At 37.4% G+C, this 13,122-nt stretch overlaps 5 protein-coding genes across 9 annotated transcripts; 4 read left to right on the forward strand and 1 right to left on the reverse strand.

The window, feature by feature from the left end:
* Positions 1 to 1,441: 1,441 nt before the first annotated feature.
* LOC136344414 (uncharacterized) lies at positions 1,442 to 2,086 on the forward strand. Its single transcript, XM_066291869.1, has 3 exons — positions 1,442 to 1,580; positions 1,646 to 1,745; positions 1,796 to 2,086. Exons 1-3 carry the CDS (start codon positions 1,509 to 1,511, stop codon positions 1,960 to 1,962), a joined length of 339 nt encoding a protein of 112 aa, XP_066147966.1. The 5' UTR covers positions 1,442 to 1,508; the 3' UTR covers positions 1,963 to 2,086.
* Positions 2,087 to 2,213: 127 nt separating this feature from the next.
* On the forward strand, positions 2,214 to 3,272 carry LOC136344412 (uncharacterized). Of its 2 annotated transcripts, XM_066291865.1 has the most exons (7): positions 2,214 to 2,410; positions 2,460 to 2,630; positions 2,683 to 2,721; positions 2,771 to 2,900; positions 2,953 to 2,997; positions 3,049 to 3,119; positions 3,173 to 3,272. In XM_066291865.1, the coding sequence occupies exons 1-7, from the start codon at positions 2,354 to 2,356 to the stop codon at positions 3,194 to 3,196; spliced, it is 537 nt and encodes a 178-aa protein (XP_066147962.1). In that variant the 5' UTR covers positions 2,214 to 2,353; the 3' UTR covers positions 3,197 to 3,272. The 2 variants fall into 2 exon arrangements, with proteins under 2 accessions (XP_066147962.1, XP_066147961.1); XM_066291864.1 differs by having other exon boundaries at positions 3,049 to 3,272.
* A 46-nt stretch (positions 3,273 to 3,318) lies between these two features.
* Positions 3,319 to 4,950, reverse strand: RpS24 (ribosomal protein S24). 3 transcript variants are annotated; one of them, XM_066291866.1, is made up of 5 exons: positions 4,849 to 4,950; positions 4,379 to 4,525; positions 4,082 to 4,327; positions 3,975 to 3,997; positions 3,319 to 3,517 (listed from the first exon to the last, which is right to left on the reverse strand). In XM_066291866.1, the coding sequence occupies exons 1-4, from the start codon at positions 4,849 to 4,851 to the stop codon at positions 3,986 to 3,988; spliced, it is 408 nt and encodes a 135-aa protein (XP_066147963.1). In that variant the 5' UTR covers positions 4,852 to 4,950; the 3' UTR covers positions 3,319 to 3,517; positions 3,975 to 3,985. The 3 variants fall into 3 exon arrangements, with proteins under 3 accessions (XP_066147963.1, XP_066147964.1, XP_066147965.1); XM_066291867.1 differs by having other exon boundaries at positions 4,779 to 4,915; XM_066291868.1 differs by lacking the exon at positions 3,975 to 3,997.
* Positions 4,951 to 5,217: 267 nt separating this feature from the next.
* On the forward strand, positions 5,218 to 7,251 carry LOC136344456 (caspase-1-like). Of its 2 annotated transcripts, none has more exons than XM_066291934.1 (5): positions 5,218 to 5,500; positions 5,664 to 5,965; positions 6,021 to 6,179; positions 6,370 to 6,531; positions 6,586 to 7,251. In XM_066291934.1, the coding sequence occupies exons 1-5, from the start codon at positions 5,409 to 5,411 to the stop codon at positions 6,825 to 6,827; spliced, it is 957 nt and encodes a 318-aa protein (XP_066148031.1). In that variant the 5' UTR covers positions 5,218 to 5,408; the 3' UTR covers positions 6,828 to 7,251. The 2 variants fall into 2 exon arrangements, with proteins under 2 accessions (XP_066148031.1, XP_066148032.1); XM_066291935.1 differs by having other exon boundaries at positions 6,397 to 6,531.
* Positions 7,252 to 7,449: 198 nt separating this feature from the next.
* Polr3A (RNA polymerase III subunit A) lies at positions 7,450 to 13,102 on the forward strand. Its single transcript, XM_066291721.1, has 21 exons — positions 7,450 to 7,653; positions 7,746 to 7,881; positions 7,940 to 8,514; positions 8,571 to 8,660; positions 8,718 to 8,895; positions 8,976 to 9,311; positions 9,369 to 9,605; positions 9,667 to 9,864; positions 9,920 to 10,199; positions 10,257 to 10,365; positions 10,419 to 10,618; positions 10,671 to 10,784; positions 10,900 to 11,166; positions 11,225 to 11,393; positions 11,447 to 11,722; positions 11,775 to 11,904; positions 11,961 to 12,079; positions 12,132 to 12,288; positions 12,340 to 12,524; positions 12,614 to 12,782; positions 12,899 to 13,102. The coding sequence occupies exons 1-21, from the start codon at positions 7,610 to 7,612 to the stop codon at positions 13,094 to 13,096; spliced, it is 4,167 nt and encodes a 1,388-aa protein (XP_066147818.1). The 5' UTR covers positions 7,450 to 7,609; the 3' UTR covers positions 13,097 to 13,102.
* Positions 13,103 to 13,122: the final 20 nt, after the last annotated feature.

Genomic DNA, 13,122 nt, shown 5'->3' on the forward strand with positions numbered 1-13,122 from the left:
TTTGCGTTTAGTGTTAAAAAATACCTCTTTTGTTGTGTTGCTTTTGTATGTACCTATAACTCAAAAAACAAACCTTCGAATTATTAATAATTTGTACTTTCAATCAATTTGACACATAAAAGAGCGTGAATCACATCATTTTTTTATGTATCTGACAAAAAGTTTTACAAGGTATCCATGTTTCTTAAATAAACATTTTCTTGACAAAAGGGCGTGTGTTATTATTTGGATAAAACGGGTGATGATTTACCAAGACGGGGCCTACTCTGAAAACTTACCCGACTACACAGCACTTCATTATACTGCACCTAAATCGAACTAGATGAATGAAGAGAGTTTCAGGAGTTCCAAAGCGGAGTTTATTATTGCTGTAACACCCAGACAATAGTGAAGGCAAAGTAAAATGTAATTTTGCACTGCACTCACGAACTGCATGTACAGGAACGATTTCAAATAAGCCGAACAATCAATTGGCAAAAAACGAATTATTCGGTTATTACTTCTGATGGCATAAAGTGGATTGTTCATGGAAGAATAAGTGAATAATGCAAGATGCATATTCATCTGGTTTCAAAGGAAGGGTGTAACAGCTTTGGTGCAATTAACGACATATTTTTTTAACACAGAAAGAAAATTTAATTTCCTGTACCGGGCTCTGTTTTCTGGATCAACATTACGATAACATCTTCACCTTCGCCATTTTTTTGTGTTTGTTTCGTCCTTTTTAGCAATAAGGACATATTATCAATATTTATAACATTATTTAAAAATATTCTGTACGTTTCAGGCGGTTACGGTTGGTTTTTTCGTGTGAACACCCCTACTAACGTTTCGGTTCTAGATCTTGCCGTCTTCAAGACTTGCAAAACTTAAAAATACGAATGATACATTTACGTACTATATTGAGAGTTTCAGGGCCTCGGTCTGTAACAGGCACATTCGCTCAAGGCAGATAATCTCTGTTGTATTTATTGCCCCTACCTCTTTTCACTGTTTCATTTATTTAAACAAATACCCAGAAGTACCTTTAAAAATGCACATTCACTAAGTTATCGGAAATCCACTGTGCTAATCTGAATTACTGTCGAATTACTCACGTAACAATAGGAAGAGAGGAAAAGGCATGTTAACCATTCTTAATTCACCTAATTCTATGAACCATCATCCTATTTACTTCCCGATTTTGTTTTTATAATTACATAACTAATGCGATTCACGGTCATGGGCGGCATGCACGAAAGCAGTGCCGTAGAGCAGTGCCCCAGAGGTAAATCTGAAAAGTCTTCTTTTGAAGAGAACTTAGAAAGAACTAGTGGATTTCGACAGTCTGCCGCTCCACTCTGAGGCCGTTGAAGGAGGTTTGGAAGAGAGGGCGTAAAAATTACTAAAAAAACCTCTCCGCCACTGCCCTTGAATTCTAATGCGAAAAATTCGATTCTTCTCTATAAAACTATCGTCCTCTGAAAACTATTCCCATATTAGTTCTAGCGCTCCCTTAGCGAGATTCAATGGCGGCTAAATGGTGTGTAGCTCTCCTAGTTACTGTGCTGGTTGTAGCTGTGCTCCACAGCTGCGCAGCGGTAAGCAATTACTGCCTCCCGTTACCAGCTAACTTGTACCTAACAATTTTCCTTGTTTGCCCCAGGCCCCTCATCCGAACCATGCGGAACTACTCGAGAAGAGCTTAGCAGAGTACCTGAGCCATGACAAGGACCTTCTACACGACCTCAAGGAACTGGGATTTGGTAGGTTTTGTTCATTGTCATGATTTTATCGCATATGAAAATTGTTCCAGATGACAAAGCTACCCCTGCCAGGGCAAAGCGCCAGTCGGACCTCGATAATAACGACGCGGAGCTCCTAGGCGAGGAAGGCAAACCCGGATTTTTCGACAAGGCAGCCAAATTCGTAATGGAGCTCCTCCAGAAATTTCTCAGATGGATTAATACGGACGATAGTTAAGCAAGGGATTAGCGTGGCGGCGGCCACAGTGGCCGGCTGGGTCTTCGGCTAATCGCCGTAGTAGTTATGCTGTCTTTGTACATTCTTAGTGCTTAATTTCAATAAAATCCTTTATTAACGTGAATCTCCTTGCTCCTTAAAAATCAACACCACTCCCGCTTAATGAAGGTTTAACTGCTTGGTTGAGCTTACAACTACCGTTCAGCAACAAATTGCTGCTTCTGCCAGCTTGCCGGAAACGCACCTGCTAATTAAACTTTAGAGCAACATTGTGCGGTTAATTACCCTGTGATTAATACCAAAACCTCTAATTAGAGGTACTAACGTAGGACCATGCAGGATATTTCAATTTATTGGATACCAATAATGCTTTATTAGGTTTCCGAGCATTATGTCCATAAACAGGAAGATATTTGCTTTGGTCGTGTTGTTGGCGTGTAGTTTTCAAGTAAGTAATACTGGGTCAACGTACAAAGGTGTTTAGGGATATCATTTAGCATGCTGAATCTGCCTGCGAAAGATCAGCAATTCTTCTGGGCGCTGAAGATGTTTGCTGGGGAAGTACTGTGAAGGTAGTCGACCGGATTCAATACACCACTAAAAGCGTGCTTAATTTCGCTAAGGAGAAGCTGGGATTGGACAAGGACGAACCGTTCAATCCCCAACAAGTAAAATTTCTAATTTTCACCCTGCATCACTTAACTCTGTCACTCCTTTCAGTGCGACTATTACCAATGCATTTTCAAGCAAATGAAGTTGGTAAGTGAGCTACACTGAACTTTGGCAACACTCCTCAAATTGTTTTTAGCTAAATGAGAACGGATATCCCAATTATGAAAAAATGGTCGACTGGGTCGACAAAAACGTGATTTATAATCATGCGAAGACCCAATATGATTTGCTCAAGCAATGCAATAGGGACTTAACTGATAGCATAGGTTGGTATATGTGTAATGAACCCAAAGAAATTTAAGATATTAAAATTTCTAGAGTCTGATACCTATTTTTCTGGAAGCTCTTCGTCTAAAAGTGTAGGTAAGTGGGAATCATTTTCGCGACTTCTGGTTTTAATTGTGCTTTTTACAGAAGGATTAAAACTGCAGAACAAGTGCGAGGTCTCCCAGGAATTTATGAAATGCATTGCAAATAATACTCAGGTGATACGACGTTCAATTAAAATTTTGAATTTTAACTAAACATACTATTCCAGTGCACTATCTTCATGTATCCATAAATGGCAGGTTGAATCAAAATTTTGTGTTTCTAAGTAGTTTATACACATATAAATGAATAAATAGAAATATGACGTACTCACCTTTTGTGGTAGATAGGAATGTGTTTGAATAAAACCTGGAGTTGTCTTAGTAAAACTTAAAATGTACCAGAAAATTTTCTCAAATTTTCCAATACATTTTAAGTATATCTTAAGTATAATTAATACATAATTTAATAAAAATTCCGGCAATCCATGAATTATGTACCTAATATATGACGATTCCCATGGGAGATGAATATCAGGCACACCCAGAAGCACCAGGATTCAGGTAGGATTTTACTGAAAATGAAGAAAATCATTGTTAGAGTGCAAGTGAAATAAAATAACATTCTTATGTTTGACCTATTGTCAAAATAGTAAAAAATAATTATTAATTGATTCTACATATCATGTAAAACAAGAAACATTTCCTTGATGCAATGCATAATTCCAAAATCTGACAACATTCTATGCCGATTAAGAAGAAGACAAGTTCAAAGTTTCAATTGTAATTCAAAATGAAAGAGCAGTGTCTTATTACTATTTTAGAGTGGCTGTGAATATCAAAGAAATTTGAGATTTTCTTTGAAAAACAACTTTCCTATAAGGCAATTTTACATATGTGACCAAGACCTAAAAGAGCAATCAATGTTTAGCACTATATAGAAGGGTTAAAGATTATTACATGAAAATTATTAATAGGCAAATCACACCATAGACAAATTAATAGGCACTCAATTTTCACACTCAGAAATACCTGAATTTATTTCATTTCCCTCCCTGAAAAAAATTTCAGGCAATAAGGAATATTGGGCAAAGAAAATATTCGTAAAAATCAAGAATAAGTAAAAAAATAAAGCTTACCTTTTTGGCTGCGGCTCCAACCTTGCTCTTCTTGGTTCCTCTAACCTTCTTCATCCTGTTCTTCCTTTCTTTCCTCTGCTTCCTGGTTTGCTGCTTTTTCTCAAACAGTCCGTGCCTTTGCAACCTATGTTTGGGTTCAAATTTCTTGGCAAAGTCCAATGTGTCATAAATGAGGGCAAAGCCTGTAGATTTGCCACCACCAAAATTGGTTCGGAAACCAAATACAAAGACTACATCGGGGGTCACCTTAAAATCCTCATTGTATTGCACTGTGATAAGGCAGGTTCGTTAACTTACTTTGTACATCTTGGCCAATTTCTCCCGGATATCAATTTTCTTGACTGAGGGTTGACCAGGGTGTAGAACGTCCACGACCATTTGCTTGCGGCATAGCAGCCTGTTGCTCATGAACTTTCTGGTTCGGACTGTAGCAGTTCCTTCCGTCTGCAAATTAAATATTCATGAAACTGAGTCTATACTTTACCTCTCATTTTTCAGAGTTTAGGCTTTGCTCGATTCGTTTAGTAAGTCAACATTTTCAAGTGCACAAGTTTTATTATGTTTTTCAAATTCCAAAATAGGAACACTGGATACAGGTATGAGGTACTTTATTTTTGTAAACAAGCCGTATTTCAGTGAACTGAATGACTGGACACGAGATATTTAAGTCGGATGGTAAAGGAGATATTTCACTTGCCATTTTCCACTAAATATGTATGAAAATTCCTAAGATGATTTCAAAATTTTTGGAATGGCCCGCAACCTACCATTTTATCGAAAATATTTCAAGTAAAAAGGCCGATGGATGACGTAAAATTGAAAGGACAAATACTTGTGACTAGTGACATATGTCAGATGTTACTTTTGAATTTCAAGGATGTCATTCCATTCAAATTTTAAAAAAGATTAAAATTAAATATTAGTACAAATTCTATGAGTTAAAATAAAAATTAAATTAAATTAGTGAAAAGTTTTGGAGGATATGGAAGTTTTTAACAATCCAAAAAATTGTTTCTTTTGTATTTTTATAAATTTCAATTGAAAATTATCTACATCTAGGCCTCCCGATGACGTCAATTGTAAAACATTTATCACTCCTTTTGTTAAAGTCAAAATCGAATATCCCGCTATTTTTTTTTTTTTATTCTTATTTGAGTCACGAGTTGTTACCGGCTTTCAAAATTGATCTTTTTGGCTTTAATTTTCGCATTAAATCCCTAATTTCGAATATTTCAATCTCATTAATCTTATTTGTGCCGGAGCGTAATCACTAAGTTGTAATAAACGAGCCATATTATTTTAAACAAAGTGTTTTGTCCGCATAGTTATGGATGAGACCGACGGTGCTTGTGTGGGAAAGCTAAAAAACAGCCTCTGTAAGAAGACCAATTTGAAAGACAATCTCGAAGTAGGGCAGGTGTAAGTACAATTCTTCTATAGAATAACTAACTGTTAAATAAGCAATTGTTTGTTTCTATTATTATGGGTCAATGAACATTGCTCATATATTTCTCACATAATAGATGAGTCATCCTTATTAACACAGCAAACAATTATGTATAAATAAAGACAAATATTTCAGCGGAGACACTATTACCAATAACAACAACAATGAAGAATCCTTGCTTAGAATGGAGGGATCTGCCACTGCACCAACAATATTAACTGATCTGAGCTACTATAAAATGGACCATCAATATCGGGGTCTTTTAATTATTTTCAATCATGAAAAGTACGAGAAGGAGACCAAACTGAATGGACAGCCCAGACTTGGTACAGATAAAGATGTTGAGAAAATTCGCTCTGCCTTTAAAGCAATTGGTTTCGAAGTGCACATGTTTAAAGATATGTTACTCCATGAGATTCGACAACAAATTGATTTATGTAAGTAATAATCATTATGTCAAAGCAGTAATATATATTTATGCTATTATTTTAGATGTAAAAAGTCAGCACTATCACAGACTTAGAGACTGCTTTGCTATATTTGTGCTCACTCATGGAGATCAAAATCTTTTGTGGGCAAGAGATGCTTGCTATGACCCTGCAGATGTGATATGGAGCAAACTCACTGGGGACAAATGTCCTGCTTTAGCTGGTAGAGTTGACAAAAATGTTGTTCTTGCTTGTTAACATGGGTGCTTATCAGTATAAGGTGATAAAATGCTTTCATAACATAACTGCTCTTCAAAAAATCATTTTATTGCTTCTTTCATAGGGTTATCATTGCTTCTACATATTTACATGCCACATTGCCACCAATGTTATAATTTATTGGTAAATTTTAGGAAAACCTAAATTAATGTTTTTCCAAGCCTGCCAGGGGGATAAATTGGATCCTGGCGTCAAATTAATCTTCCCACGATCTCCAAGAACAGAAGTTGATGGGGGATTTTTTCAAGAAATTCCTGTATGTGCAGATTTTCTATTATGTTATGCCACTTATCCAGGCAAGTAAAATACCTTAAAAGTTGCAACTGGTTACTCTAAATGGTTATTTTTAGGCTACTATGCCTTCAGAAATGAAAGGAAAGGCTCCTATTGGGTTACAGTGCTGTGTGAAGAGCTGGTAAAACGATATGTACACACTGATATAATGCATATCTTAACAATGGTTAATAATAGAATGGGCATTGAATTTTCATCTTATAATTCTGACAAAGTGAAAAATAACAAAAGACAAATCTCATATTTTAGTTCGTCACTGACTAAAATACTAGTTTTTGGTCAGAAAATGAGAACCTAATGTGTTCCTTAGTAATCAACTACCTCAATCCTTTTGACAATTTTAAGCATCAATAGCGTTATCGCATATTCTGTATATGACTGAATTTATATTATTCTTAGAATTAAGTTTAAAACTTTTATTTTCGTTTAAAGTGTTCATGTTAATGAGATTCCGGACAATTAGGCGAAGGAAACTTTGCTCAAGTATTGCTCAATGCGAAAATGACACCATATCTCTAAAATTGCTTTAATTACACTTTTTGAACTTTTGTTTGACATACTATTTATGTATATGTGCATAGGAAATTTATTTTCTTTGAGAAAAGTTTAAGTTTCATTTTCAACGTAAACTATTCTTTGTTCCTGAGTATTTAACTGTCCTATTTATTCAAATATCTTTTATATTTTTAATGTTTAATATAAATCATATCGTACGAAAATAAGTGTTTATTTTTATTCTTTCTAATTCCCAAAAATTTCATTAAAAAAAATGTTTCTCCATTATTTATACTGAACACAATTACAAAACCTTTATCCACCACATGATGTAATTTAGAGGTCGTAAGGCATTTTCTGTCTTTGTCGCACGCTTTGAATGCATATTAAATGAAAAGAAAAAGTCTCTTTGGCTCCTTTTCTAACCTCAATATTTGTTGATTTCTATTCAGCACGTACAGGGGCTGTATGGTTTAGGTTTAAAGTCATAAATTTAGTAAATTAAATAAGATAAAGGGCAAATAGTGCTCTGTATCTACGGAAAACAGGCCTTTCTTTTGCCCAATTGGTAATAAAATTAACAACATGCCCAAGGAACAATTTAGAGAAAAAGATGTTGCCAGGCATATGTAAGTTCCTCTATTTTCTACTGACACACAGAAACACTGCTCCTTTCAGTTTAGTGTTATGATATTTATGATCCTTTTTTGTCTTTGCACAGTTCCCACATAAGTTTCGGAGTGGAAAGCCCTGAAAGCATGCAACAGCAATCCCACATCCATGTAGTAGCTAATAACCTTTACAATCGAGATGTAGGCAGAACCCCAGTACCTTACGGAGTGCTTGATAGAAGGCTGGTAAGTCATTAGCATTTTCCATATACTGTATTATTTCTATATAAACTGAAAATGTCAGGGCACAACCTCCAAAGATTCCCCTTGCCAAACTTGTGGAAAAAACCTTAATGACTGTGTGGGCCATTATGGCTACATTGATTTAGAACTGCCAGTCTTCCATGTTGGATACTTTCGCAGCATTATATCTCTGCTTCAAACTATATGTAAAAAGTGTTCTCATGTGCTTCTTGATGAGTCTGAGAAGGGGCAGTTTAGATACAGATTAGCCAATCCCCATCTCAGTTACATGACTAAAAGGGCAATAAGGAAGAAGATAATTGAAAAATGTAAGAAAGTAGTTAAATGTCCTCATTGCAAGGCCACAAATGGTTTTGTAAAGAAAATGACTGCTGCAAAAGGCAGTACTAATAATACAGTGTTGAAAATTGTGCATGAAATTTATCGGGAGAAAGACAAAGAGAAATTGATGGAAAAGTTAGAAGTAGAGTTCAAGTCGGCTATTGACACCAATCCAGACATTCGATCTGCTTTATTAAATGGTGTTTCTCATATTTTAACTCCAATAGATGTGTTAAAAATCTTTCAGAGAATTCCTGAGAGTGATATTCCACTTTTTGCTATGGATCCTCAAAGGTGAAAATAATGTTTAATTGTAAACTGTAACCATACAACCTATCTTTAATTATTAGAGCTCAACCGCGTGACTTGATTCTAACAAGAATCCTGGTTCCACCAGTAACTATTAGGCCTTCAGTGGTTTCAGATATAAAAGATGGAACGTAAGTTGTAACCTGTAATAACTCACAAATTCCTATAAATGATTATTTGCATTACAGCAATGAGGATGACTTGACAATGAAGCAATCGGAAATCATCTTTCTTAACGACGTGATAAAAAGATACAAACTCTGTGGTGCGTCTGTTAATATGTACCAAGAAGGATGGGACCACTTGCAGCTGCAAACGGCCTTGTATATAAATAGCGAGCTTTCAGGAGTTCCTATGAATTTGATGGTATTGCAAATTCCAACAAAAAACAAAAACAAAATTTCTAACAAAAGAAAATGTTTTTTTTTTTTTTTTGTTTATTTTAGCCAAAGAAACCGGGGCGAGGCCTGGTGCAACGTTTAAAGGGTAAACAAGGCAGATTTAGGGGCAATTTATCAGGGAAAAGAGTCGATTTCTCATCGAGGACGGTAATTTCCCCGGATCCTAACCTAGAGATCGATCAAGTAGGAGTTCCATTACAAATAGCTAAAATATTAACTTTCCCTGAGAAAGTCATTCGCGCTAACATAGGACTGATGCGACAGTTGATCATCAACGGACCTGATAAGTGGCCTGGGGCAAACTATGTGCAACAAAAAGGGTCTTTTTTTAAGAAGTTCTTGAAGTATGGCAATAGAGAAAAGCTTGCTCAGGAGCTAAAGGCAAATTTTCTATCAAGAGATTAATTCCAATGATTATTTTGATTATTTTCTTGACAGTTTGGCGATATAGTTGAGAGGCATTTGCACGACGACGATGTGGTCCTATTCAATCGTCAGCCAAGTTTGCATAAATTATCCATCATGGCTCATAGGGCTAAAGTTCACCAGCACAGGACTTTTAGATTTAACGAGTGCGTTTGTAATCCGTACAATGCAGATTTTGATGGCGATGAAATGAACTTGCATTTGCCCCAAACTGAAGAAGCAAAGGCAGAAGCATTGATTTTAATGGGGGTAAGCATATATACTGTATGCTTAGGGAGTCAATGAATATTGAACCAAATGATTCCTTTAGAATAAAAGCAATCTGGTGACGCCCAAAAACGGCGAACTTCTCATAGCACCCACTCAGGATTTTTTAACTGGCGGTTATCTCCTCAGTAAGAAAGACACCTTCATAGACTTCGCTAAAGCTTGCCAGTTAACGGCCACCTTTCTCGCTGGCAGTGATGTTAATATGAGCATTGACTTACCTCCTCCGTGCATAATAAAGGTGATTTTTCAGAAAACTGTCCCAAAGTAATCATTCTTATGAAAACTTCTTACAGCCCAAGAGACTATGGTCAGGCAAGCAAATTATATCTACGATTTTTAAACCCAATAAAAAGTCGGGGGTTTTGGCCAATTTGGAGGCCAAAGGGAAGGCTTATACCAAAAACCGAGAAATGTGCGTCAAAGACTCGTACGTTTTAATCAGAAACTCGCAGCTTTTAGCAGGAACTCTAGACAAGGGTCATTTGGGTAGTGGTGGGAAAGGTGGGAACATCTTTTACGTGATACTCAGGGATTTCGGGAAGGAATTCGCCATTAAAGCCATGTGGCGGCTTGGTAAAGCATCCATTCTACAAGCATCGTTACCTTACAATTTAATTACCCTATTTGCAGCTAGAATGACTTCGTACTACTTGATGAATAGCGGATTTTCCATAGGAATTGGTGATGTCACCCCAAGCGAAGCTTTAATCAAACGCAAAAATGATTTACTCAGTGACGGGTATTTTGCAGTTTGCTTAAGACATTTCCTTTGTTTTTGAGTAGGATTTTTAGGTACCAAAAGTGTGACGAATACATCAAACAAATGGCCCAGGGCAAGTTGCAGTGCCAGCCAGGTTGCACTCCTGAAGAGACTTTAGAGGCGATTATTTTGAAGGAATTGTCCGTGATTCGAGAGCACGCAGGTCAGGCCTGTGTAGCAGAGCTTCCTGCTACTAACAGCCCTCTTATAATGGCCCTGTCAGGGTCTAAAGGTCGATTATATTTAAACACCATAAATTTAGCTCTAGAGAAGTTAAATTGCAGGCTCGTTTATCAATATCTCACAGATGATAGCATGTGTAGGACAACAAGCTTTGAATGGCAAAAGAGTGCCCAATGGGTTTGACGACCGTTCCTTGCCGCATTTCCGGCACCACTGTAAGTGTTGGGAGATAAAGAATTATTTAGTACTTTTTTTCTTATGTATGATGTTCCTTAGCATGAAATTTGCCTATACAAAATCGTTCTCTCAGCGTTTTCTTATATTTTCCAGCAAAAACACCTGAAGCTAAAGGTTTCGTGGAAAACAGCTTCTATAGCGGTCTCACCCCCACCGAATTCTTCTTCCACACTATGGGTGGCCGAGAGGGCCTCGTCGATACCGCAGTGAAGACTGCAGAAACCGGATACATGCAACGACGTTTAATGAAATCCCTCGAAGACCTTGTCGTTCACTATGACAAAACTGTGAGAAACGCCGAAGGAAACATCGTTCAATTGGTTTATGGGTGCGATGGGCTTGACCCTACATACATGGAGGGTAGATACACCAACACAAGAGCGAAACCGATGTGATTTTTTTTTTTCCTTTTATCAAGGTAAAGATTGTCCGGTGGACTTCGAGAGGGTCTTAGCTCATGTACGAGCTAAATGTCCCTATCGCAACGAAATCGCTTTAAATAGCGACCAAATCAGACGTGCTACTAAGGCGCTCCTGGAGAGCGGAACCTTAAACGAGTGCAGCGCAACTTTCCGAAACGAACTAAGGTGCTTCAGTGGTGTTAAAAATTCAGTGTATCCTTCAATTAACTGCTTTGCAGTGCATTCATGGATATCATCGCAGATAAAGTGGATAAAATATTGAGACGCTTTGGCCGCGCAAAAGTAGTGAAAGAAATCGAACGGTTGACTTGCAGTCAATTAGTAACTTTTCTGGAAACCTGCGGTCTTAAATACACGAGATCTATCATTGAACCTGGCACTGCAGTGGGAGCTCTAGCTGCTCAGAGCATTGGGGAACCTGGCACTCAAATGACTTTGAAAACATTCCATTTTGCCGGTGTGGCAAGTATGAACATTACTCAGGGCGTGCCCAGGTTAGTTTAACGTGTATTATTGGGTCGAACCTTTGAAACGTTTAAATTTCAGAATCAAGGAGATAATTAATGCTACAAAAGCTATTAGCACGCCGATTATTACTGCGAGACTTACTAATGATGCTGACCAGTCCTTTGCCAGGAGGGTCAAAGGGAGAATTGAAAGGACTACTTTGGGAGAGGTAGTTTTTTCTCGTTTAGGTTCAATAGTGTTTTATAGTGTGGGTTTTTTTCACAGATTTCCACGTTTATTGAGGATGTTTACTCAAAAACTGACGTATTTCTTCTGCTCCAAATTGACTATGAAAGAATTAAGTTGTTGGAACTTGAGGTCAACGCCGAGACGATTCGTTACAGGTAAGTTTATGGGCGCCAAAGTCAAGTAGTAAGTCATCTTCGAGTGCCGCAGCATATTAACCACTCCCAAACTAAAACTGAAGCCTTCAGACGTTGTGGTGGAAAGCGACACCATCATCACCGTGCATCCCAATAAAAGTCAAAATGCTCAAAGGCTCAACTTTGCTTTGAGCGAGCTTAAGGACCAAATTCCCAAAGTTGTGGTGAAGGTAAATATTTAATTGAAGAAGACCTTTGACAGTACTATAGAGTTCTTTAAGGGGTTACCCACAGTCAACAGAGCAGTCATTGCCAGAGAGGACAAACATGGCAAGGCCACTTACCATTTGTGTGTTGAAGGGAATAATTTGAGGGAAGTTATGGCCACGTACGGGATTGATGGCTCGAAAACCGTCTCAAATAATGTTATGGAAGTGTATCATACTCTAGGCATAGAGGCTGCTAGGTAAGTTTGCAAGCACCAGAATAATCCTTCACTATTATGTCAAAACTGCTTCAATATATGACTAAGAGAACGCACTATTCTTGTTTCAGGGAAACTATAATGTCAGAAATCAAAATGGTAATGGAAAATCACGGTATGAGCGTGGATTTTAGGCATATAATGCTGCTCGCGGCACAAATGACGCACACAGGAGAGGTTTTAGGAATCACAAGGCAAGGGCTTTCAAAAATGAAGCAATCAGTCCTCAATTTAGCCTCAGTAAGATCCAAAATTTAGTGCAGAACTAGTGCATAGACATACTGAGTTGTTAACAATAATACATTATTTCTGCACTAGTTTTTCCAATAGAAAACGTCATAAGAATTCTCTTTTAGTTTGAAAAAACTGCAGACCATTTGTTTGACGCCGCGTACTATGGACAGACCGACAAAATTAGCGGCGTGTCGGAAAATATTATCATGGGAATGCCAGCGCCCATCGGTACTGGCATATTTAAGCTTATGCATAAAGCTCAGAATGTCGATTTGGAACCTGAAGCAGAACCCTTGTTATTTGAAACTTCGTTGTTTTAAAGTTTTTCATGACTGTATTGTGATTT

Source organism: Euwallacea fornicatus, chromosome 17 (assembly GCF_040115645.1).
Source record: "Euwallacea fornicatus isolate EFF26 chromosome 17, ASM4011564v1, whole genome shotgun sequence".
Lineage (NCBI taxonomy): Eukaryota > Metazoa > Arthropoda > Insecta > Coleoptera > Curculionidae > Euwallacea > Euwallacea fornicatus.